General features: G+C 39.2%; 1 protein-coding gene across 14 annotated transcripts in view; it reads left to right on the forward strand.

Annotated features, from left to right (window-relative positions):
- Positions 1 to 16,562, forward strand: part of PTPRK (protein tyrosine phosphatase receptor type K) — a 546,296-nt gene extending 529,734 nt beyond the window's left edge. For all 14 annotated transcript variants that reach the window (XM_072764637.1, XM_072764602.1, XM_072764614.1 and 11 more), the window contains 9 exons: positions 106 to 260; positions 2,900 to 3,035; positions 3,255 to 3,404; positions 4,298 to 4,471; positions 7,589 to 7,720; positions 7,865 to 7,990; positions 10,958 to 11,121; positions 11,647 to 11,782; positions 14,744 to 16,562. In XM_072764637.1, the coding sequence (XP_072620738.1) occupies positions 106 to 260; positions 2,900 to 3,035; positions 3,255 to 3,404; positions 4,298 to 4,471; positions 7,589 to 7,720; positions 7,865 to 7,990; positions 10,958 to 11,121; positions 11,647 to 11,782; positions 14,744 to 14,797 (1,227 nt within the window). In that variant the 3' untranslated portion in view covers positions 14,798 to 16,562. The remainder of the gene's footprint in view (positions 1 to 105; positions 261 to 2,899; positions 3,036 to 3,254; positions 3,405 to 4,297; positions 4,472 to 7,588; positions 7,721 to 7,864; positions 7,991 to 10,957; positions 11,122 to 11,646; positions 11,783 to 14,743) is intronic.
- The last annotated feature ends 9,718 nt before the right edge of the window (positions 16,563 to 26,280 follow it).

Genomic DNA, 26,280 nt, shown 5'->3' on the forward strand with positions numbered 1-26,280 from the left:
GAGTCTTCATTTATTGTTCACTGTCACCTGGGCCTCGTGCTTGGGGTTGTGTTTAATGGCCTGATTTGGGTTCTTTGGAAAACACTTCTTTACGTGTTTGCACAGAGGGGATACAATGAGATCCGGGAAGTTAAGCAGTTCCACTTCACTGGCTGGCCCGACCATGGGGTACCATACCACGCTACCGGCCTTCTCTCCTTTATCCGGCGGGTCAAGTTCTCCAACCCCCCCAGTGCTGGCCCCATCGTGGTGCATTGCAGGTGAGTGCTGGCCCAAATGGTCTTGACTATCTCCAGCCCTCTTTTTTTAATCTAGGAGACAAAACTAGTGCGTGCTCCCAAGGTTCCAGCGCACGTCTACTATGGGTAACATAAAGTAGCAGGGAAATAAAAGCTATAAGGCGGGTATAGAATAGAGACTTAAAAAAATAAAAAAAATAAATCCATTCATCCTGATGTGTGTAGTGTTGTTCACAAATGAGAGTGTGGGAACTCTGTCTTTTAGTGGCAACATCTGTGTTTAGGGTTTTGTGGGTTGGTTTTTTTTTTTATCGCTTTAGCAAATCCCATATTGTATGGGATGGGAGGTTAAAATAGAGATTTCTTGCCAATCTAGTAAATTCCCTATAGAATGCCAGCTTTTAAAACTAAATTTGAGACATACAGAGTTACTAAATGGCCTAAATTGCAAGAATTTGTGCTATAAAACAGCTATTTAAGAATTTAGGGCGGGGGGGGGGGGGGAGCCATCCATCAGAGGACCTTGAAAACTACATCAGTGAGATCCAGCAAATATAAGCCAGAAAAATGTGAACATTATATCCAGGCTTCCTTCTGATTAGACACTTCTCTTAAAACAAGCATTCAGAGACACTAAAAGCGAATTACATGGCCTCGTTTTGAGATGTGAACAGAAAAATATGTACTGAATCTGAAACGCTTTTCCTAAATGCTGCACACCATTCTCAAATACTATCTCCTCCAAGCTACATAATAGGTTGTACTTAGGTTTTGTTTTTCCTGAAAATCCAACCTATTCGGAATTTAAATGACACATATGAAAGAGGGGAAACACAGAGAATGAAATAAAAGTAAGGCATCCGTAAGGATCAGATACTGTGTCCCCTGAAAAACAAATCTTCAGTTCAAGCCTTCTCAAGAAATCTGACGTACTCTTCAATTACTTTCCTGTCTCAAACCCTGGGAACAGTGATTAAGAAGATGGTAGGCAAAGGGGGAAAAAAAAAAGAAAGAAAAGAAAGAGCAAGAGATACCCACAATACCTTTTAGTTAAATTTATTAACAGTGAGTTTAAGAGAAGTGACCAAATCTGGACAACAAAGAAATAATGTTAATAGCCCATCTATGCATTTAGAAAATGAGATAAATAGTTTTTTAAATTCAGGAGTGACTTATCATAGAGGACGTTTGCTCTCCTATGACTTGCTTGCTTTAGAACTGGAGGGTATGATGCTGAGTGAAATAAGTCAATCGGAGAAGGACAAACATTATATGGTCTCATTCATTTGGGGAATATAAAAAATAGTGAAAGGGAATAAGGGGGAAAGGAGAAAAAATGAGTGGAAAATATCAGAAAGGGAGACAGAACATGAGAGACTCCTAACTCTGGGAAACAAACAAGGGGTGGTAGAAAGGGAGGTGGGTGGGGGGTTGGGGTGGCTGGGTGACGGGCACTGAGGGGGGCACTTGATGGGATGAGCACTGGGGGTTATGCTGTATGTTGGCAAATAGAACTCCAATTAAAACAAAAATAGAAGTGCTCCAAGATTGCAGATACTCTCTTGAAACAACTTTCATTTTTCACTAACACTTGGGTATCTGTGAATTTATACAAAAGGGGAAGCTGACTCCCCCTTGGGAAGTGAACCCCCCCCCCAAGAATCCCAACTATATCTTGTTTGTGCCATTGATTTTTACATATAGAATTGAAGAGAGGCGCCTGGGGGACTCAGTTGGTGAAGTGACCAACTCCTGATTTCCTCTCAGGTCATGGTCTCAGGGTTGTAAGCCCGAGCCCCACGTTGGGCTCCACCCTCAGTGGGGCGTCAGCTTGCAATTCTCTCTCCTTCCCCATCCACTTCTCCCCCAGTCTGCTCTGTCTCTAAAATAAATGGAGAAATCTTTTTTTAAAAAATTGAAGAAACGTGCCCAAGAGGTCAGGTAATCCACAGTATATAAAGATTGAATTGCTGAATAAATACAGCAAGACAGTGGCTGTCTTTGGGACCTGTTAAGCAGTATATTCTATACCCAACTTTCCATTTTCATTTTTCCTTCAGACCACCATTCAAATATCCTTTCTACTGTTGGCCCCCTCCTTGTTGGTAATCACCATTTTCCTCACCCCTAGCACTTTCTCTGAAATGTGCCTCCTCAGACTTCCCAGTCAATGTTTTGGAGTTGATTTCCTTTGCCTTGGCATTTACAAGAATCTGTCAGATGGGAACAGTGAGCCAGCATTCTCACATTTGGCCAGAGGACCCACAAGTATATGAGTAAGAGTATTTTTGAGGTTAAATTTTAAAGCACGAATCCACCCCTCTGTCAGTTCTGTGAGCTTGAAGTTCTATGCAGTAGATCTCCAAAGAATTGAGGACAGTATAAGAGAGCCATGGAACTTCAACAACATACGTACAGTAATTTTAAAACACAGTTTGATTTACAAACTGTATCGTTTTAATTTTAAACTCTTGTTCCAATCTCATTTTGCACCAAAGCAAATACTCTGCATTAAATAAGTGTTTATATAAAACCTGTAAATCACACCTTGCAGTTTGCTAAATCAGTTTGATCCCACCTATCTGACAGTTGAATGGATCTTTATATAAGTTTGCATGAACACGCTTTTTGCAATTCCTTAGATTTAATTTTCTTTTCAGTGCTGGTGCTGGACGGACTGGCTGTTACATCGTGATCGACATCATGCTGGACATGGCTGAAAGAGAGGGTGTTGTCGACATCTACAACTGTGTCAAAGCCTTAAGATCTCGTCGTATCAATATGGTCCAGACAGAGGTAAGTGGCTTGTTGATATATCTCTAATAGCTTTTTACTTTTTTTTCTTTAATTTCCAACATTCATCAAAAGCAATAAATGTTTTTTGTGTAGAATCAAGTCATATAGGAAAATATTGATATCTTTATTAATGTCTCTATATAGAGAAAATTCTTTGTTCTATCTAGCTTTGATGACAGAAAGTTTTTATTAAAATAGTTTGATTTTTTTCTTTCTTAGGAACAGTACATTTTTATTCATGATGCCATTTTAGAAGCCTGCTTATGTGGAGAAACTGCCATACCTGTCTGTGAATTTAAAGCTGCATATTTTGATATGATTAGAATAGACTCTCAGACTAACTCTTCACATCTCAAAGACGAATTCCAGGTATTTACTTATTTCTGGGGCTTTTTTTTAATGAATAACTTATTACAGTGCGCTCTGGGCATCATTGATTCTTCTAAGGAAGGTCTTTCAAGTCAAATTTACCACCTTTGACCCTATTTTAGGTATAATATAATACCTGTTTCTTTCATTATACATATTATGGAGTCACTTTTGTATTAATGAGCTCCTATCTGCTGTATCTGGAAGGGCAAATGAGTTCAGACTCGGGGAAGAGCGTGGGGAAAGGTATCATAAACGTCAAGCTTGGTGGTGATTTGTGTGTATTTACAACCTTTTTTTATGCAGTCTTACGGATGTTAACCTTCTGTGTCACTCACAATGTGAGATCAAGCACATTAATAATAATAGCTGAAGTTCGTGCTAAACATTGTCTCTAAATAACCCCAAATGTTTTCACTGCCCTTAAAACATCCCTGAAGGTGTTGAATGTGAAGTTAAGAGTCGCTCTGGACACCGACTACTTTGATCCCTTGTGCAGTGCTCTTTCTAGCGTGTTGCAGCCTATCTTCAAATACAGCATTGCCAACACCTTATTGTAGGTGATGGTTTCCAACTTTGATGATGGGTCGTCATCATGGGCCACTCTATTTCTGTTTTCTTTGGTCAAGCGATGCATTTTGCAGGTAGCTACGGCTTTTAGCTTCCCTTTCCCTTTTAGGAAACACAGCGAACACTGTGTACATTGTTTCTTTGTCACTTCTCAGGCTTCATTAGCTTTAACCACAAAGTCTATCGGCCTGTCATCATGGCAAATGCCGGTGCCTTGGACAAATCCTTCACTTTGTACTTGGCCTCCCACATACTTGATGGATCTGCCTTATGCTATTAAATGGGTCACTTGCTTTTAACCTAGGTTCCCTTTTCTTTTTTAGACTTTGAATTCGGTCACCCCTCGACTACAAGCCGAAGACTGCAGTATAGCCTGCCTGCCAAGGAATCATGACAAGAATCGTTTTATGGACATGCTGCCACCCGACAGATGTCTACCTTTTTTAATTACAATTGATGGGGAGAGTAGTAACTACATCAATGCTGCTCTTATGGACGTAAGAGACTGCTGCCTTTGTCAGTGTAAAGTGTCATGAAAAGCTATGTAATGTGATGAACACTGGCTGGTTTTCTTTTCAAGAAAGTTAAAATGGCCTAGAAAGGAAAAATGGAAATGTTCATTGAAATATATATATAATATATATGTACATATATATTATATATATATATGAGAATGATCTTGAATTTCCCCTACAGAGATTCTTGGGAACTATAAGTTTTAGGCTCCATTGTAGATTTGGAGCTTGGTTGTCCATTATTATATCCTGTACAGGAAATACCTGCAGGTCATATTTTTCATCTTAATTATTTTCAGAAAAGAAAATCATGCTTATGTATTTTGAATGTTAAGTGAGGGATGAATTTTAAAGACTACATAATGCCTTATCTTACGAAACTCGTGTTAATTTGGGAAATCTTTATCTCTGACATTCAGTGTTCCAGTAATTTATAGCTAACCTGCTTTATCGGCCATTAATTAATAGAGACCCTTTAAAAATAACTAGGAGAAGGCGCCGAAGATACATGTTAATACATCCATCATAATGAGAGAACTGTCTCGCCTCACTCCAGCCATCGTAAAGTGTAAATGGTAGAGCACGTCCTCAGCAGGTTAGCATCCCATAGACAGAACAACATGGAAAGGAGCTTTTAAGTCAGTCTTTGGCTCCCTTGCATGGTTAGCTTGGAGAGAAGCAAGAAGGCTGTCCAGGTTCAGAATCATTTTAAACAGTTCATCATCTTCATGTATAAACATTTCTAGGTTTTGCCTTTTCGTTGTGGAACCACAGCGAGGAGAACTTAGAAGTCAGGTCCATTCCTCTGTGACTACTAATGAAGTTTTCTGGGTTATCGTTCTTATTGTGTTTTCCAAAATTAGCTTCCGATGGTAGAGACTCAGAAAGCCCACCGTCTACTCTTGAGACTAGTGTCTTAGCCAGTTACTTTGCTCTCCTTATGCTGCAGAGCAGAATAGTGTGAGACAAGCTCAAGTAAAAAGTTCTCATTCTTGCCATGAGCAGAGTTTTGCCTAGTCATTAATCATAACCACTGAAATCACACTGGATCCTCATTGTACCTTTTCTTCCATTCTAATTGTCTGGAAAGACAAATATCCAAAACACAGAGAAAACACACAAGACCTTTTGTTTCTGAGTCGGGACTTGGAATTTTTAAAGGCTGTGTGAAAAAGAGAAGGAGAAAATACTTTTAGAGAAGAGATTGATGAGGCTTATGTCTGAGGCATTTTTTTCTCTTGGGCATCTATCACTGTCAAGTTTTTCTTCACTTCCAGGTTGTTTTCTAGTCAATAAGACTGAACCTTGTTCTCTATCTGTTTCTGCTCCCTGCTTTATACCCTATGATTCCACTTAGATATATTTGATAATTGAGACTGTCCAGTGGATTCAGTAGTGTAGTTGGGGCCTCGGAAAAGTTAGGCTTGGTTTGTCTTATAAGAACAGGGCTCACTGGTCAGCACTCCGCAAGCCCCCTGCCCTCTAGCAACATCCTCACAAGGTTACATACCCTTGTGCCATGATTGTGAAGAATTAGGAGGGAAGACCAAGAATTCTGTGATTTCGGAGCCTTAGATGTACTCCTGTACTTACAGAAGAAGGATATAGGAAAGCATCTGTCCTCTCTCCCATCATCTCATCCATCTCCCTTCTGCTGTGCCTCAGAACTGAGTGAATAGCTCACTTTCCCATGGAGCAGACATGTAATTAGAAGGAAAGTTTACTTATTTCTTCTGATCCTTTTCATAAGCCTTCACACCTTTCTCAGGAAACACTCACTTCAGATGCGCGTGTAACTTTGTGAGGCTCGAGGCCATTTGGAAGCAGCCAGATGAACTGTCAGCACTCAGATTTATCCCATAATCTTCCATGGAGCAGAATGCCATGGTTAGCAGCGTTCACCAGATCAATGTTCAAGAACCAGTTTCTACACTGATGTTAAAACACTTGAGGGGTGCCTGGGGGGCTCCGCCACTTGTGTCTGCCTTCAGCTCGGGTCATGGTCCCAGGGTCCTGGGATTGAACCCCCACGTCAGGCTCCCCACTCCCTCTGCTACACCTTGCTGGTGTGCTCTCTCTCTCTCTCTATTTAAAAAAAAGACACTTGAAAGCCTTAAAAAGTCATATGATACAAGTGAGTTAGGGGATCACTGACAATTTTTATCAGCATTAAGGAAATCTGTCTCAGGCAACTCTCTAGTTATTTTTTTTTTTTACAAACTATCTGAGTTAATACATAGAAATATAGATCATTCATCGGCAGAATGACAGATGGCCCAGGTCTGATGAGCATAGCCTCTCCTTCTGGATAGAGATAATGTGTCACATCCCAGTCAAGGAGCACTTAATAAAGAAGGAGTCATTCCCTTAGAGATGGGGCCAAGGAGTACATTTGACTTTTTGGCACTTAAAAAATCTTAAGTGATTAGAACTATCATTTGGATCATTCATATACATTAGAAATGCCCACAAGATGAGCAGAATGTGCTGATAATATCCATATAATGTAAAAGCACATGAGTTTGAGGCATATGTGATTTTTCTTATTTGAAATGTAAGAGAACCCAGCAGTTCTATATATATATGCATATATATAATATATATTATATAAATACGCTGATAGATGTTGATAAATGATTGATAGACAGACAGAAGGTAGATACAGATATATAGACATCCATATATACATACAAACACACCAGAGGATCCTGTGCCTTCAGTTTCTCAGATTGATTACCTTTGAAAACCTGAAAAAGCCTGCAGGTGGGTAATGGAGGATCTTAACCTTGAGAAGTTCTTTAGTTTCTTCTCTTGTTTCTGTCCTATATTTACTTTTCTCAACAAAATAAAACTTAAATTCTTGACTTAAATTGCTGCTGAGACTTTGAAGTCTCACCATCAGTATGACAAATTACCAGCGCCAGTCCATTCCAGTGGCCCAAAGCTATTTTTCCATGGCTCGTGCAGCATCTGGCTCCATGTCCATGTGGAGCTGTTACACCTTGCTTGGTCCTACGTTGAAATGTATCGAATGTGCTTGTACAACCAATCATTCATTTTAAGTTCTTATGTTTTTCCATCTACCTTGTTTCTTCACAGAGTTACAGGCAACCAGCTGCTTTCATCGTCACACAATACCCTCTGCCAAACACTGTGAAAGACTTCTGGAGATTAGTGTATGATTATGGCTGTACCTCCATCGTGATGTTAAATGAAGTCGACTTGTCCCAGGTTAATGGCTATGAGTTGCTTCTGTGTACTCATACACAACTTAGTAAAGTAGTAATAAAATTTTAAAAATCTGTTTCGTACTACCTTAATTAGATAAAAATAATGCTCATTGTATTTTTTTTTTCCAAAACTTCATCATTCTAGGGCTGCCCTCAGTACTGGCCAGAAGAAGGAATGTTACGATATGGCCCTATCCAAGTGGAGTGTATGTCTTGTTCAATGGATTGTGATGTGATAAACCGGATTTTTAGGATATGCAACCTAACAAGAGTAAGTCATTAATGTTCTAAATGAGCAGATCGAGAGCAACTCACCATAACCATATTGGGGTATATAATTCCCATCAGCCAACAGGGAGAGTGGAATTTAACACGTGTTATATAATCAGACCCAAAGCTAGTAATCATCTTATACCTTAGTATTAGAAGAAAAAGGTATTCCAAAAACAGGAGGGCAGAAATTCAGAAAGCTGGGTGTCCTAGTCAGTTATTTAATGTATCATATCTGGAAACGAAATTCAGATGCACCTGCAACTGAGTTTGGTTGTCTGAGCCTGGTCTCTGCGCACATGTAGACTTTCATCAAAGTTGACTACACATTTTATTAGTATTGATATCCAGCCCAGAAGAGGTATATAATTGAAAAATATGAATAAAATAATTAATAATGATGACTATAAAAAGCTTTGGCTCAGGAGGAAGGGATGTGTTGGATCAGCCATTATAGAAAGGCTCCAGTCACTATTCCACATAAGGGAGAACTCCATGCATGAGCAGGAAAGGTAAATCACAGCCATCATCGATTCTCCTTCCACCTATGATTTCATCTTTCTAAATGTCCCAGTTCCTGGCTCTGCCCAGATCTGTAGAACTAGCACTGGTACCGCTTTTCCCAGGAGCAAAGCAGCAGAAGTATTTCTCAGAAATCTTTTCTTCCATGAGTCTTCATATGTTTTACACTAAATGACAAATTAAGTCTAGGGTCTCCCCCCAACCCCCCCCCCAAAAAAAGCTAATAAAAACTGTTTAGATTGTGTAACCAAATAGTAAGCAGAATTTGAAAAAGAAATCATTAGTGATGTCCATGGAATTACTCTCTCTTTTTTTTAAGATTTTATTTATTTATTTGGGAGAGAAAGAGTGGGAGGGGGAAGCAAAGGGAAGGGAGAAGCAGACTCCTCCGCTGAGCAGGGCGCCCGATGAGGGGCTGGATCCCAGGACCCCAGGATCATGACCTGGGCCAAAGGCAGACGCTTAACCAGCTGAGCCACCCAGGTGCCCGGAATCACTGTTTTTAAAGAGCATTCCTCTGTTTTTTAGTGCAGCAGCTCTGTGTATGTGTATTATTTTAAGTGCATGATTCAGATTGTCATGTTTCAGTGTTTTCACATCGAAATGGCTATATGTGTTTCTGGCTAATAAGTCTGTATGTATAACTATAAGCAGAGGATAAAATCATATCCAATTCTGTCGCTCATTTCAGTGGAGAAAAAAAGGATAACTCCAAATCATGTCATAATATCCATGCATATCTTAGATGTTAATTTAAATGGAATCTCATTATGTCTGCACATCTGTTCCATTATGGTTCTAGTAATATTTTAGCTGAGAAACCGTAGCTGCTAAACTAAGAAAGTAAGAATTGTCTTTTTATTGAACTGCTTATATGAAAAATATTCTAAGGATGGGAACTGAAATCTGTGGGGTTTTTTAAATCATCATATTTGTTTACTTATCTTCCTCTATATTTGGTGTTCTGGCTCTTATTAGTGCACGATTATTTTTCTATCCCCAATCCTATTTACTATCAGGCACTCCATCAGATATTTAATATGCACCCATGAGAAGAAGTTGGGTACTAGTAGCTCCTAGTGATGCGTGAGCCCTTACCATATGGAAATTCAGATCGGATGTCTAATGATACAGCTCACTCCTGTATTACAAATTCTTTCTTACATTTATCTGAGATCTTAGTGTCTTGATTCATTCATTCAACGGTACTATTCTTTGGATACTATTTTGCTAGGTTCTAGTGGTACAGAGTTTAGGGAAGAAAGAGAAACTTCCTCATCTTTAAAGAACTTACATTTTATCAGGGAAGACAAACATTGAACATCTCATCGTATAATCATTTATTTACAAAAATGAGAAATTTTAGAGAAGTACAAAATCCAGAGTGTTTGGGTAACCTGACGTAGCTGGGTGACTAGAGAAGACTTCATTGGGGTAGTGATCTTTGAGGCAAAATTTGAAGGATCGGTAGGAGCTATTTGGGTTGGGAGAACCAGCTATGCTGGTGTTCGCAGGACAGAGAGGGTTCCCAGGATACACGAGTTTCAGTTCAAAGACCAGAAGAGTCCCAGACAAAGCCAAGACAACTTGATTACTGCATTTGGGATTGAGAGGCACAAACAAGAAGGAGATCTTGGAGGCCAAATGGAAAGTTTGTACAAAGTTCCCCAGGCAATAAATGACCTGATAGATGGATTGAAAGAAGGCCAATGGGGGCAGCCTGGGTGGCTCAGGGGTTTAGCACCTCCTTCAGCCCAGGGCCTGATCCTGGAGTTCCAGGATTGAGTCCCACATCGGGCTTCCTGCATGGAGCCTGCTTCTCCCTCTGCCTGTGTCTCTGTCTCTCTGTGTGTCTCTCATGGATAAACAAATAAAATCTTTAAAAAAAAAAAAAAAAAGAGGCCAATGTGTTAGAATGCATTATAATAAAAAGAAGAAGGTCGGGAAAGGAAGTGGAGCCATACCCTATAGGAATTTTTCAGCCACTGCAGCAATTTGGTTTATGTAAGATCATTTGGAAGCCATTAAAGCGGGGGAATGACAAGATCATATTTGCATTTCAAAATAATCAGGATACTGCAGTAAGAATGGTTTGGAAGGAGATCAAAGTTTCAAGGAGATCAAGTAGGAAGTAATTATCATAATTGGTGATTGGGCATATGCAGTGATGTCAGCGGTGATAAAGAGGAGAAGAATTTGAAAGTTATTTAAGAAATGTGACCGATTATTGGATATGGGGTGTGAGGGAGAAGCTTGTATAAAGGTAATTCTCATGTTTCTTGCCTCTGTGACCTGGACTGGTTCTGTGCGTATCTTGGGCCCACCAGCTAGGCTCAATCCAGGGTAAAGGGCATGTATATCACGGTGTACATTTGTACGCACCTCCGCTTTTTAGTAAAAATTCTAGTCCCAACTTATTTACAGAAACATACCTTTCCCTCTGCAGCCACAGGAAGGTTACCTGATGGTACAGCAGTTTCAGTATCTGGGGTGGGCCTCTCACCGAGAAGTGCCTGGCTCCAAACGGTCATTTTTGAAACTGATACTCCAGGTGGAGAAATGGCAGGAGGAGTGCGAGGAAGGGGAAGGCCGAACCATCATCCACTGCCTGTGAGTATGGCACCTCAGCCCGCCCAGCGGGGACTCGGTGCTCAGATCCTCAGTAGCCTTCGTATTTTCTCCGTGAAGGAGTCCGCTCACATCTTAGGGATCTCCGTGGATACCATCTTAACAGAATCTTCCCGTCTCACGAGTCTCTAATTAACTCCCCATCTTCATTTCCACAATTTTTGAAACACTGATTATGATATGGCTGTTCTATGACCTAAACTCTTCCGAACACCCCTCGGAACCACTTTTCTGATGTACACAGTTTACAAATGTACCACAAGGTCAAGGTAGCTAAGTTGCGGCCTCCAGCGCCTACAGCATATTCCTAAGTATAAGCTACGGTGCGAATGTCACCCGCACGTGTCCTTGCTCTCTGCCCTCTGCACGCACATGCGTACAAAGCAAAATTAATACAAAATGGGGGGAAAAAGGGATCCTGCTTTCATTTTCTAAACTTAGAAGATGTGTGGCCTCCGGTGAATAAAAGCTGCCATCTAAACAGGACTTTGCTTTCTTTGCTTCCAGAAATGGTGGTGGGCGAAGTGGTATGTTCTGCGCCATAGGCATTGTGGTCGAAATGGTGAAGCGGCAAAATGTGGTGGACGTGTTCCACGCGGTCAAGACACTGAGGAACAGCAAGCCCAACATGGTGGAAGCCCCGGTGAGTCACAGAGCCTTAGACACGAAGGGAGCAGAGAGATCCTTAGACACGGAAGGGAGCAGAGAGATCAGACAACCATGACCTGCTCGTTGGCTTGACTTCATACACCCAAGGGAATAGGACGTGCCAATGAGTCTTTGTGGGGACTTTCCCGCCTAACTGATGGATTGCTGAGTATCTCTCTCTACCCCCGTAAACTTACTCACATAGCACAGGAACTGTTAGCGATGAAAACTATTTTCACGTAATTTGGGAAATGTGGAGGGTTGCTTCTTTTCCCTGTGAGAGGCCATAAATATTTGCTGCAATAAACATCAGTAAATAGTTCCATAATAAGAATAAATTCCACTATCTCGTCTTGATTCTCGATTATTTTTATTTATTAAAACCTCTGGCTTAACTAGTAAAGCATCGATCCAACGGATATGTTCCTAAATTGTATCATCAGCACTTTAGACACCGAATGTCCCTAACCACCAAATGGAATTTATTTCGGTCATGACCTATCATTCTTCATTTCTGGTCAAATTATAAATTTTAAGCCCTCATCATTGATGGTTTCCAACTTTTACCGATTATCGTGCGTGGTTCGGATGACACCACCTGAATTTGCCAGGGTTCATAAAATCAGAACACAGCTCACGACATGAGAGCTGGTAGGAATGTATCTGTGGGAGTTCACCTGGGTGGAGCTGTATGAACAGTGAGAAAGAAAAGTTAAACTCCTCGAGCACATTTTACTTCTGAAGGCAGAGATCTGTGGGTTACACGTATGTGCAAGATGGGATAAGGTCAGGAGCAGCTGTGTAGTTGATGTTCACACAAAGGTAAACCAGAAAAAAACAAGGCAAAATTGTTGCTTGCCCTACATTTATCAAGATGATCAGATAACTAAAATGAGCAATTCAATAAACCTTTAAAATATTCTCACCACTTCCTGCCCATGGATTGTTCACACAAAACGTACATTGCTTCCTGAGACAAAATCTGAAGAGCTACATTTATACCGTTTCACTTTTCAAAGTGACGACGAACGTTTGCCCTCCTGCAGGTCCCCTCGCACCACCCCCACTCCAGCTCTTCCCTTAAGTCACTCTGTTGTCTGGACAAGGTGATGTTGATTCTGATGGAGTATTGGCAATGGAGATAGAGAATGGGGGATGGATTTGAAGGATTTTTGAGGTGGAACTCTCAGGGTTTTTTTTTATAACATGTAGTGGTTATGTCTTTTGACTCTGCTGTCTGAAGATTTCCTAGCGTGAGCGCTGCCTCTGTCTCTTAGACTACGTCTTCCTAAATTCATCAGTGGGGTCACTTCTACCATCAGAATTCGAATTTTAACTCTGATTTCCTACAATAATGTAGAGGGGAGAAAAAAAATCTATGGGTGAACTCAGCCTTCTAGAATCTTCCAGAAAGTTCCTATTTATGTTTATATTTCATGTCCCATTAACCCTGACTGAACACCTACCCTCTGATTTGTGTTTAATCAGTGTTAATGATGAATTCAGTGTGCTGTTGAATTGAACTGACAAGCTTGGTAAGAAAATGTAGAGGGTAAACAAAATTGCTAGTGACAGATTAAAGACACATAACTGTTTTCAAGCTCTTTTTGGCCCTTCAGATGCACTTGCCACAGCGGTTGACTAATTTAAATCACACCTACTTGACAATTAAAGGTAGGATTGGTAAAGACCTCTTAGGGAATGTTTTTATTACCCTCATGTATTGGTGGAGACACCTGGAAGTTCTCTTTAGAAATAATATGCATTTTAGATTGTTCTCCATTCCAGCCTGAATTTTACCCACTTGGACTGAGTTGAGAAGTTTTTAATGAGTTACATAGTATATGTCATAACTTGTAATAACTCTTGATAATGGAGAAGCGCATAGATGGACTTAGAGGAGACACAGTTTTAACTCAGACTTTGTCAACTGACTTGTCTTAAAATGTATAAAGATGGCAGAAACAAATTTTCAGATATATATAAGCTCAAAAAAATTTAAGAACCACTAACCATTTTTGAAAAATTTACCTAGATACTCTGATAAATGAAAAGCTGTGTCAAAAATTAAAAACTTGGAATTGTGAGTGACTGGATTTTTTCCTCCTGCTACAGAAAAATATCTGAAGTTTGGAGAAGAATATTTGCGTATGTTTACTGTAGCACTTATTTATATTAAAGAAAAAATAAAAGCGGTCTAATAGTCAAATCCATATGTTAGACTTCTAAGTAGTGTGAAAAGAAATGTTAAATAACAATTCAAAGGAAAATAAAATATGAACTTATATTCTCAAATATCTGTATGTAATTATATTTATTCTGAAATAATTATTCCTTCAACCATGCCTTAAAAAAGACTAGAGCAAAACCCAGGCAGGATTTTACCAAGAATTGTTGCTTTTTTTATTTTTTTAAGGTTTTATTTATTTATTCCTGAGAGACAGAGAGGCAGAGACACAGGCAGAAAGAGAAGCAGACCCCCTGTGAGGAGCCCGATGCAGGACTTGATCCCAGGACCCCAGGGTCACGCCCTGAGCCCAAGGCAGATGCTCAACGGCTGAGCCACCCGGGCGTCCCAGCCAAGAATTGTTTCTAGTAACAGAATCATGGAATCTTTTTCTGACTCCTTGTATTTTTCAAGCCTGGGCAATTTTTCTGTCATGATCAGGTTTTACTCTTATAATTAGATTAGAAAATATTGAAGATTTTCAAAAAAATTGATAGAAAATATGAGGCAAAGACGACATCTCTTTGTACATCAAGTGTCTTTTTTGTAAACATCAATCATCGGACTCAAATGTGAAATACAGGTGCCCAGAAACTAAACTCCTGTGTGGAAGGACTAATGGGTAACTCTGGAATCATTGTGCGTGGGCGCGAGTGCTGCTGGAGGTGGTTGGCCATTAGCCCCCCTTTTCTTAACATCTCTCAACCCTTGTGCTTTAACGTCTTTCAGGAGCAGTACCGTTTCTGCTACGATGTCGCGTTGGAGTACCTGGAATCTTCTTAGTTGGTGAGAGCTCAGAGTGCATCCACACGGAGGCCTGTGCGTCTTTTGAGCCAGCAGCTACCTACCGTACCTGTGACACCCGTGCAGGAAGATTTTAATGTGGGGGGTGGGAGGCTTTTACATTCGAGAAGTAAAAGTATTTTTCTTATGAAGTTGTGTATCTTAATAAAAAGGACTCAATTAGTTTCTATTACCGTATGAAAGCATTGACATTTCGTGCCACATAAATTATATTTAATAAGAACAGATTCAGATGAGAACTTATTGGTGTTTGTACAGTGAATATGCAGCTTTTTCTCGCCACCTCATGTTGCATGAATGAATACTTTCTATGTGGCATTTTTCTCCTCCTTTTTTTTTTTTTTTAGATAAAAGATGTTAAATCTTTAAGGAAGAAGTAAGAAAAGCTGTGCAAATTCATAGTAAAGTTCATTTTTTATATGTTTCCAGTGTAGCAGATCTCTATATAAATATATAAATATATATAACTGGCTTATTTTCTTTTAATGTGCAATGATGGCTGGATCATTTAAAGTTCTTTTTAGAAAAAAAAAAAAAACATAAGCCAAAGACTCAAGTGTAAATATGTCTATATGGAGAAAGCACATTATATTTATTGGTTACTTACATTCCTTTTTTGATGGCTAAAATACTACCACCACACAATCATTTCTTTTCTGAAGAAAGCTTTTTCTTTCACTAAAATCAATTGTAAACAATTTTTGTAGATTGTAGATTATTTTTTGTATGTTTTAGTGTAAGTAGAGGATAAACTTTTTATTCATAAACCAGGAAGCAATGTTCTTTATAGTGATTCTCTTGTGTACATGCTTGTGAATTAAATTTATGTAAAACACCTTGGCATTTGGGTCTTTTAATATAGGACCAAATTAAAACATTTTGCTGAAAATGTGTAATTTTTCACAATTTCATTAGGTATATAATGGCTTGGTGATCATACAGGAGAATTGCACACATTCAAAGGCCTTGCTGATGACTTGCACAATGCTGAACGTACCTTTAAGCATCATTTAAATTTTAGAGGAATTGATTCTTGTCAACAAATGGCAGCATCTAGGCTTTCAGAGTCAAGTTTTAGCAAACTGTGATCTGTCAAGGTGATAAAGTGTCTCTTTTGATGTTTACACGCACAAGCTTTGGGTTCTGACCAGAGGAGGTGAGAACAGATCGATGCCAGATTCCTGTTTGTGCATTGTCATGGGATCTGCAAGTGAACCTTTCTTGTTCATATGCCCCATGTAACCATGACGGCACATCATCAGCTTGCAGTTTGTTGTTGACTAAAGCATTCCAGTAGCCTCGTTCTAGATTGCCAGTCCATGACATGGTGCTTATAAAGATTCAACTAAAGTAAGAGTGAAATAAAGTTTTTATGATTACAAGTGTTGGCACATATTTTCTCTTAATTTTCATGGCTTCATTCCCAAATTAATAGCTTCTTCTCACTGATACTGGTAGACTTCAGAAATTCTATTAAAAGTAAAACGAATGTCCAAGCACTAATATCACTCTCTCTTTTTTTTAATTGAATGTCAGCAAGTCCGGATGAATGGAGGGGGAAAGGCCAGATGATTTATTGACATTTTTTAAAATTGCTATCTTATGTGCATCACTGTCTTTTTTCGTAATATACATTTTCATACTTCTTCCTTATAGCAAACTTGACAAAGAAGTGTCATTTCTGTTTTATGAGTGTTGCAATTGAAGCTAAGGAGAAAGTAAATGATTTGTCAACAGATTCAAATCTGACTCTGATTTAGCGCTTCATTCTTATTGTTCCTCATTAATTGATTTTCTCATAAAGTCTCATTACAGGTATCTTCAAACTTCTATTTGCTGTGTATGTTATTAGAACATTGGTGACTTTCATTAGTAAGAATTTAGATAGAGAGACTTCATCTTTTCCTAGAAAGACTAATTTCCATTTAAACGTGGATGCATCTATCAAAAAAAATCCACGAGCTCACCCCAGATTTCTTACCCAGTTACAGTCAGGATGTTAATCCTATGGAGGATTCAGCTCTGCTGCGTGACCCTGACTCCACTTTTACTCACGTGATTGTGTCCACATGCCACTGAAATCACCATAAATACTACTTTTTGCAAAGCTCAAAGGTCCTTGTGGCCTCCAGAATTTAGGCAAGGAACAAAAGGAGACCTGTCTCCAACAGGAAACGGTGTCGTGCTTGCTCTGTCTGGACACCACAGAGGCCAGTTCCTCAGGAGACGGTAGGGAGAGGTATAAATGTGTTTTCTGCAGAACTCACAGGGAGAGAGTCCCAGGTAATAACACCTGGCGGCCCTCCCTGAGTTGTCCTGTGCCTGGGCAAGGACTTGGCTGTGTCCCCCCGGGCAAGCAGTGTCCGGGCACCACTTTTCAAAGTGGTCACGCTCTTCGCAGCCAAAGGCCTCATCTCTCCACTGGTCGCTCCTTGAAGGGCTGTCATGAAGTTGAATCTTCTACATGCCCTTCCGGGATATTTTCACTAAGGACATGCTGGAAGCATGTGCACCAGACACACACAAGCAACGGGGAATTTCTGAGTTTTCACCAAGTACTCTTGAAAACACGTGCTAGGCTTCTGGTCTGACCGGTGCAGCCTTTTTCTACTGTGTGGTCTTTGGAGAAAGGTTTTCACGTGAACATCTTGCTGTGTCACAACCAAGTGATCTGACCCCGAGAGATCAAAAGGAAGATCTTTCTGCAGGGAGGGGGAAGAGGCATGCTTACGTCTACGCCCATGTGCTGAGGTGCCCACTCAGTGCCCCCTTACGGAGAACCTCCTGGGCTCCAGGTCCGCCCACGGTGAGCTCGGAATTCAGACGTCAACAGCCTCTCCCTCTCAGATCCGCTCTGTTGCACCCAGAGAATGTAGGAGACAAGAGATACCAGAATACAGGAGAGAAATGACTGTAGCTGCACTAGAAATATGAGATAATGTTAGCTTCGGAAGCAGGCCTTTGAGACTTGCCTAACTCACATAGCGGAGTGACAAGTCTACATTTTTTAATTCAGTATCTATGCACTTCAGCAAGCAGTCTTTCTCCATAACAAAATAACCAAAAGTCAAAATTCTACCTCATGCCCCAGGGTAATATGTAGAATATTCAGAAAATCTTTCCACAGGCAGAGACGCCACAGCCTACCGAGACTTACGTCAGTGTCCTAGCAGACCCCCCCGACTCCGTGTAGGGGCCAGATGCTATTTTACCCAACCTTTTCCGAGCGAAGACAGAAGGAGGCCAGCTGTGCCCCCTAGAATGATTTCTACTTACATATCATTTCATAAAGTTTGCCCACAGCTTCGGGAGGCTTGGAATGGGAGCAATAGCATCTGAATGTGTTCATAACTCTGGTCTATTCAAGAGGCCTACGGAGTATTAGACTATTATCTCTCTGAAACTAAAAGGAAGAGCTCTGTCTTGGGATCTACTTTAAGTAAGCTCACAGTGGCTTCTGGAATACAAATTGTCCAAAAATCAATGGCGGTAGATACATAACACTTCTGAACTTCAGCTTCCTCCAAAGTGAATTGAAATGCTGACCTGGAAAAGAACAAACACCAGGCTATCCTGTTGTTAATCAAATCCTGCAAGAAACCAGTAGAAGGTTTTTAAACCATTGAAGTAAACATAAAGTCCCTGTTGAATATCAGAAAGCCCCCATTTTAAAAAAAAAATGTTAAAGTCTGCTTGGGGGAGAGGGCGGAGGAGAGAGATTTGGCGACAGACAACCATGTCATGATGCACTTGCCAGTTGTAGAAAACCTACAATACCTGAAATCTAACACAACACTGAGCGCTGATTCTGATGTGTACTTGTCTTGTCTTCCAGTCTTATTAGTCTTATAAGTTTATTAATTTGATTCAAATAGAAGAAATGTAGCATGGAGGCCAAAAGAAAATTTTTTTGCCTATCAGTACTTAAATGCAACCTCAGTAGATACTGAATACGAAGAACAAGACTATTTAAGTTGAGTGGCCAAAGAGTTCCTCTCTTAAATAGATGTTAGAATGTGCAAACACAGGCCATATATTCCCACTACTTGCCTGGTCTAAGGCAAAAGCAAACTGGGAAAGCAGAAAAAAAATAAGATCACCATGGCATCCCCTTGTAATTTGTGGAGAAAAAGGAGAGGCAAACTCCGATGCCCGCAGGGCCAGTGGACACCGTGGGTGGGGAATGGAGGACAGGTATTTCAGAATGGTCATTCACGTATTATTACAACAGACATCCTTAATCTGTGCATTTCCTAATAGGAATATTTCTCGTCTCTACAAAAATATATCTCCCATTTTTATTAAAATAACACCCCGGGGCACCTGGCTGGCTCTGTTGCTGGAGCATGCACCTCTAGATCTCAGGGTCATAAGTTGGAACCCCACATTGGGTGTAGAGATTACTTAAAAAAATAAAATCTTAAAAAAAATTTTTCCTCAATTTTGCATTTTCTCAATTGTTTTTTAAAGATTTTATTTATTTATTCATGAGAGACACAGAGAGTGAAAGACAGAAAAGCAGGCAGAGGGAGGAGCAGGCTCCATGCAGGGAGCCCCATGTGGGACTCAATCCCCGGTCTCCAGGATCACGCCCTGGACTGAAGGCAGCGCTAAACCATTGAGCCACCGGGGCTTCCCAACCTTTTCCCAATTTTGATTGAAAAATGGATACTAGATACTGTGCCATCTTCAGTTTTACTGTTAAAAAACACAATAGCAGGATTGATGATAAGCGACAACTGCTGTTTGGCCAGGAACCAGAGGGAACAGTGCAGGGAGGCCAACCCCCACTTGGACTCCAGAGCATATGTGATGCCCAAGAAGACTGGTACGTACCTCCCAGCAGAGTTTGCTGCGTGGGCACATGGACCCAACAGTGTCTCGGCTCTCAAGAGTGTGGAACCCTGCATTTTTTTTTTTTAAATGTTCTTTTTTTTTTTTTTTTTTTTTTATTTATGATAGTCACAGAGAGAGAGAGAGAGAGAGAGAGAGGCAGAGACACAGGCAGAGGGAGAAGCAGGCTCCGTGCACCGGGAGCCTGATGTGGGATTCGATCCCGGGTCTCCAGGATCACGCCCTGGGCCAAAGGCAGGCGCCAAACCGCTGCGCCACCCAGGGATCCCCAGGAACCCTGCATTTTTATGTAGGCTCGTAAAGACTGTTGAATCTTAACAACCAATTACATTCAAAAGCAAGCAAGCAAATAAAACCTCTGGCCCAACCCTGTGCAAAAAAAGAAAAAAAGAAAACCTGTCAGATGGCTGCGTCTTATGCGGTCTGTAAGAGCCACAGTCTCTCAGTTCATGACTTCCATTGGAGAATAACTGTTACTTTACCATTTGATCTTCTAAAAATTATTCTTAAAGAAATGTGAACTTTAGTTCTCTTAAAAGTTTTTTTTCATATTCTTTTCCAATTTACTTTCTCTTCTTACATATTTTTCTTTTTTTAAGATTTTATTTATTTATTCATGAGAGACACACAGAGAAAGAGGCAGAGACACAGGCAGAGGGAGAAGCAGGCTCCATGCAGGGAACCTGCTGTGAGACTCGATCCCGGGTCTCCAGGATCAGGCCCTGGGCTGAAGGCAGGGCTAGCCACCTGGGCTGAGCCACGAGGGCTGCCCTTCTTACATATTTTTTTGTTTTAAAAATATGTGTGGGTGAATCTTGACTCCTAAGATGAAAAAAAAAAAAAAACCCAAGGTCAATGTCTCTTTCTGCTCCCTCCTACCTGGACTAAATTCAAAAAAATGTATTCCAGAAGGTAGATCACACATTTCACCGAATAAGCACCCCAAAAATGATGACTAGAAAATAAGTCTTCTGGAAATAATAGTGTTGAGAACTCAAAAGGGAAGTGCTTGTTCTGTGAGCCATAGGATGGCCTGAACCGTTTGAGTCACAAGTGCAGAAAAGCATCTGTGGAAACACCACACTTCCAGATTGTGATGGTGCACGCTGATTTCCATGGCAGGTGCAAAACAGTATGGGTTCTTGCCGGCCCACTGTGGGAACTTGAACTCCAGTTCCATAAATCTAATTACCTGAAACACAGCAGATTGAAATTGATTTCTTTTCACCTTCATGTTAGTTCTTAGCATGGTAAAGTGAATATGTATTCCTTAATTATTTACTTTTCGATGTCAACTTCAGTATTCTCTGAGCTCAAATGTGGTCATTGAGGGAGAAAATATACTTTCATCTGGGAAATCAGGATTGATTTTCCTCATAAACGAAAGACATTAGAGGTATATTTAAGATTATCAAATCCAAGGCCCTTCTTGTTAAATTTAAGAAATTAAAACCAAGAGATGTCATGTGTCTATCAGTAAAGGTTTGATAGTGAATATTGTAAGTTTTCCAGATCATTGGCTTCTGTTATCTTTGTTGCTAGGACCTACCTTTTGCAAGTTCTTCAAACAAGCAAAAATGATGGAAGGAATTTTCAAGCATCAGAAAGGAAGAAAGAACGATGGAAAGAACAGAATTATGGGTACATGCAATAGAAAATGCTTTCCCTCATATATCTGTTTTATAAATCCTATTTGGTGATTGAAGCAAAAAATATAACACCATATGATATTTAAGAAAATGCTACTTCAATGGAAGAAAAAGGGGATCTAAATAGAAATAAGATTTCCATGCTTTACTCAAAATGATAATATAATTATACCACTAGATTATAAGTCATATATATATTATAATGCATTCTATTAAGATATATGCTCAAAAACTCTATAAATGAATCAATATGAATTTTAAAACATGTTAACATAACACCGAAAATTAAGGAAAGAGAAATAGGTGTGAGAACCAGATAAAGATTGGATGACTTAAATGCTAGCATGTTGATAATTACTTTTAATGGTCTAAGATGCCAATAAAAAAAATACATTGTCATATTGGATTAAGAAAATGGAAGCTAACTATAAACGAGAAACTCAGCATCTATTCAATGAAATAAGTAGGCTGAAAGTAACAGAATTGAAACAGATAAGTCATGCAAGCATTCAATTTAGTAAATAAGTAAGTAGCTATTATTAACATCCAATAGACTTCTGAGCAATTAAAATTACTACATAAAGGGATATTACAAAATAAAAAAAAAGATCAATCCACAAAGAAGACATAATGATGCTAAATGTGTACACGCCGAAACACAGAGCTTCAAAATGCATGCAGTAAGGAGAAATAGACAAATTCACAATTATGTATGGAAACTTCATGCCCCACACTCCCTACCACCAGCAACCTATAGAGCTAGTAGATAGAAAATCAACAAAGACATACAAGGTCTGAAAAATACAATCAACAGGGTCCAAATGAAAGATTTAGAATACTCTACCCAAGGGCAGCAGAACACATGTTCTTCAAGCAGCCATGGGACACCACCAAGAGAGATTATATTCTGAGTCATAAAACAAACCTCAACAAACTGAAAAGGATTCTATAAAGTTTGTTCCTTGACCATGAAAGTATCAAACCAAAATTCAATAACAAAGGCAATAGGAAAATCTCTAAACATATGAAATTAAGCTTCACACTCCTAAATATTTCCTAGGACAAGTTTCACACTCCTAAATATTTAAATAGGCCTGCAAAAAAGCAAAGTAAAGCATATCAAAATCTCCAAGATGCAGCTAGAGCAGGACTGAGAGGGAAATTTGCAGAATTAAATGTTTATATTAATTAAGTGAGATGAGGTCTCAAATCAATTATATAAGTTCCTACCTCAAGAAAATAGAAAAAGAATAAATATAAGATAAAATATTATGTCTTATAAAATAAGACATAAGCAGAAAAAGACAATAGGAAAATAGAGAATATAAATGAAATACAAATCTAGTTTTAAAAAGTCAATATAATTGATAAATCTCTAGCAAGACAGACAAAAACAAAAAGAATACATAAATCACCAATATCAGTATTGTAATGGGACATCATTACGGATCCTGCAGCAATGGAAAAGAAAAAGAAATACTATTAAAAAATTCACAGATTGAATGGTTTAGGAAAAATGGACCAATTCCTGAAAAGACACAAACCAATAAAACTCATCCAAGATGAGATACTCTGAATAATCTTATAACCATGTAAACATGAATGCATAATTAAAAGTTCCCCACAAAAATCTCTAGGCCCAGGTGGCTTATTTGAACATTTTATCAAACATTTAAAGAAATAACACCAATATCACACAATCTCCTTCCGACAATAGAAGAGGAGAGAGCACTTCTGAACTTATTTTATGAGGCCAACTTAAACCTAATATGAAAAACCCAACAGGGATCCCTGGGTGGCGCAGTGGTTTGGCGCTTGCCTTTGGCCCAGGGCGCGATCCTGGAGACCCGGGATCAAATCCCACATCGGGCTCCCGGTGCATGGAGCCTGTTTCTCCCTCTGCCTCTCTCTCTGTCTCTCTGTGACTATCATAAATAAATAAAAATTAAAAAAAAAAGAAAAAAAAAAGAAAAACCCAACAAAGATAGCTCAAAAAATAATAAACAAAAGCACAAATATATCCCATGAATTTTATATAAAATTCTTCAATGAAATAGTAGCAAACTGAATCTAACAAAGTAAAATGGAATTATGCACGTAACAGTGGAATTATTTCCATGTATGCAAACTGGTTTAACATTCAGAAATCAATTAATGTTATATACCACGTATCAACCTGCTAAAGAAAAAAGATCATAATTAATTGACTTAGAAGCAGCATTTGATAAAAGCATTTATTCATGAGGAAAATTGTCTAGGGAAACTTCCTCAAGTTGATAACATCTAAAAAAACTTACAGCTAACTTCATAATAAATGGTGGAAGACTGGGTGCTTTCCCTCTACTACTAGGAACAAGGCAAGTATGTTTACTTTATTCAGCATAGCACGGGAATTTCTAGATTGCAATAAGACAAGAAAAAAAGAAAAGAAGAAAAGAAGAAAAGAAAAGAAAAGAGAAGAAAAAAGAAAAGAAAAGAAAAAAAGAAAAGAAAAGAAAAGAAAAGAAAAGAAAAAAAGAAAAGAAGAAAAGAAAGAAAAGAAAAGAAAAAAAGAAAAGAAAAGAAAGAAAAGACATACAGACTTGAAGGTTAAAATGCCCCTATTTGTATATGACATGATTGACTATGTAGAAAGCCCTAATACTAATAAATGAGTTCAGTAAGTTCACAGGATATAAAACCAAAAAAGCCCTAATACTAATAAATGAGTTCAGTAAGTTCACAGGATATAAAACCAATATGAAAATATCAATTGCATTTCTATATATTAACAATAAACCTGATGAAATTGAAAAATGTAATACCTTTACAATCACTCTACTGAAAATGAAATGTTTAGATATATACTCAATAAAATATGTGTAGGATTTACATGCTGCAAATTATAAAAAGCTGATAAAAGAAATCAAGTATACCTAAATAAATTGAGAGATATATTCATTTGAGAGTTGGAAGATTTAAAGAGTAAAAACGATTTTTTTTCTCAAATTGATCTACAAGTTTAATGTGATTCCTATAAATATCCCAACAAGAATTCTTATAGGTGTAGACAAGCTTATTCTAAAATTTATATAGAAAGGCAATATTGACAAAGAAATAAGAAAGGAGGAGAAATTACCCAACATTTACTATTTTGTCATACTATTCAAAGAAGTGCACTATTGATTTTAGGCCCCCCAAAAAATCACATTTAGGACTGAGCAGAATTCTTAAAATTGTCCCCAAAGTATAATCCCTAAAACTGAAAATTGATCATTGGCCTCATCACAATTAAAATCTTTTGCCCTAGGAAAATCTGTATGAAGACAATGAAGGGCAAATTAGATGAAATTATTTGCAAACTATGTCTGGTAAAAGGGCTAGCATCTAGTATATATAAAGACCTCTCAGAATTCAGCAAAAACAAAACAAAACAAAACAAAAACAAAAAAAACCGACGTAATTAGAAAATATGTAAAAGACGCGAATGAACAGATAGCTCACTGAAGAAGATATGCAGGTGACAAATGAGCATATGAAAGATGTTCAACAGGGGTGTCTAATCCCTGGGTGGCGCAGCGGTTTGGCGCCTGCCTTTGGCCCAGGGCGCGATCCTGGAGACCCGGGATCGAATCCCACGTCAGGCTCCCGGTGCATGGAGCCTGCTTCTCCCTCTGCCTATGTCTCTGCCTCTCTCTCTCTGTGTGTGTGTGACTATCATAAATAAATAAAAAATTTAAAAAAAACACCTTTTAACAGGGGCGTCTAGGTGGCTTAGTCCATTCAGCAACCAATTCATGATTGGCTCAGGTCATGATCCTGTGGGCCGTGAGATGGAGCCCCCACATCTGGCTCCACACTTGGGGGGTGTCTGCTTGAAGATTCTGTTCCTCTGCCTCTCCCCACCCCTCTGTCTCTAAAATAAATAAATCAATCTTTAAAAAGAAAAGAAGTTCAACACTGTTAGCCATTAGGAAAATGTAAATTAAAATGACAGATATCACTACCTATCAGAATAAGACAAAAAATAATGACAACACCAAACACTGGCAAGGATACAGAGGGACTGGATCACGCACACATTGTTGGCAGACAGGTAAGACAGTACAGCCCTGCTGGAAAGGACGATGGCAGATGGTTATAAAATTAAACATGCAACACATACGACTCAGCAGTTCTACTCCTGGGCATTTACCCCAGAACAATGAAAACTTACGTTCGCACAAACCCTGTATCAGAATAGTGAATGCAGCTTTATCTCTGCTAGTCTCAAACTACAAACACTCCAGAGATCCTAAAATAGGTGATCAGTTAAATTGCTATACATCTGTAAGATGGAATACCACCCGGCAATAAAAAGGAAAAAACTACTGATACAGGCAACAACCTGAAAGAATCTCTGGGAAATTGATGGGCTCACCCTAGTGCCTAGTGCCTAGTGCCTGGTGGCCCCCCAGCCCTATCCCATCTCCATCTTGGAGGACCTGCCTTGGCACAGCTGAGTTCTGTCCGGCATTGCACTGGGGAAAATGACAGCAATCAAGCGTGTGTTACAAAGACACATTTCTCGCCAAATGATGAATGGCTGCTGACTATTGTCAATATCTGCAAAGCAGGAAGAAAGAAGAAAGAATTGTTTCTTGTGTGCCTCAGTAACAACTGAATGCCCTGCGCAGGTGAAGATGGTCAAAGTTAAGAAGTCTGATCAAGGAAGTTTCTACAAGAGGCGGATTGCTTGGGCCCTTCAAGACCTTGGCGTGGGACATGCCAAGGATGCTATTAAAGTACATTTTTCTTAGTTATTTAAAAAAAAAAAGAGGAAAGAAAGAAAAGAGAAAGAGAGAGAGAAAAAGAAGAAAGAGAAAAAAAGAAGAAAGAAAGAAGAAGAAAGAAAGAAAGAAAGAAAGAAAGAAAGAAAGAAAGAAAGAAGAAAGAAAGAAAGAGAAAGAAAGAAAGAAAGAAAGAAAGAAGAAAGAAAGA

The sequence above is a fragment of the Vulpes vulpes genome, chromosome 1 (assembly GCF_048418805.1).
Source record: "Vulpes vulpes isolate BD-2025 chromosome 1, VulVul3, whole genome shotgun sequence".
Lineage (NCBI taxonomy): Eukaryota > Metazoa > Chordata > Mammalia > Carnivora > Canidae > Vulpes > Vulpes vulpes.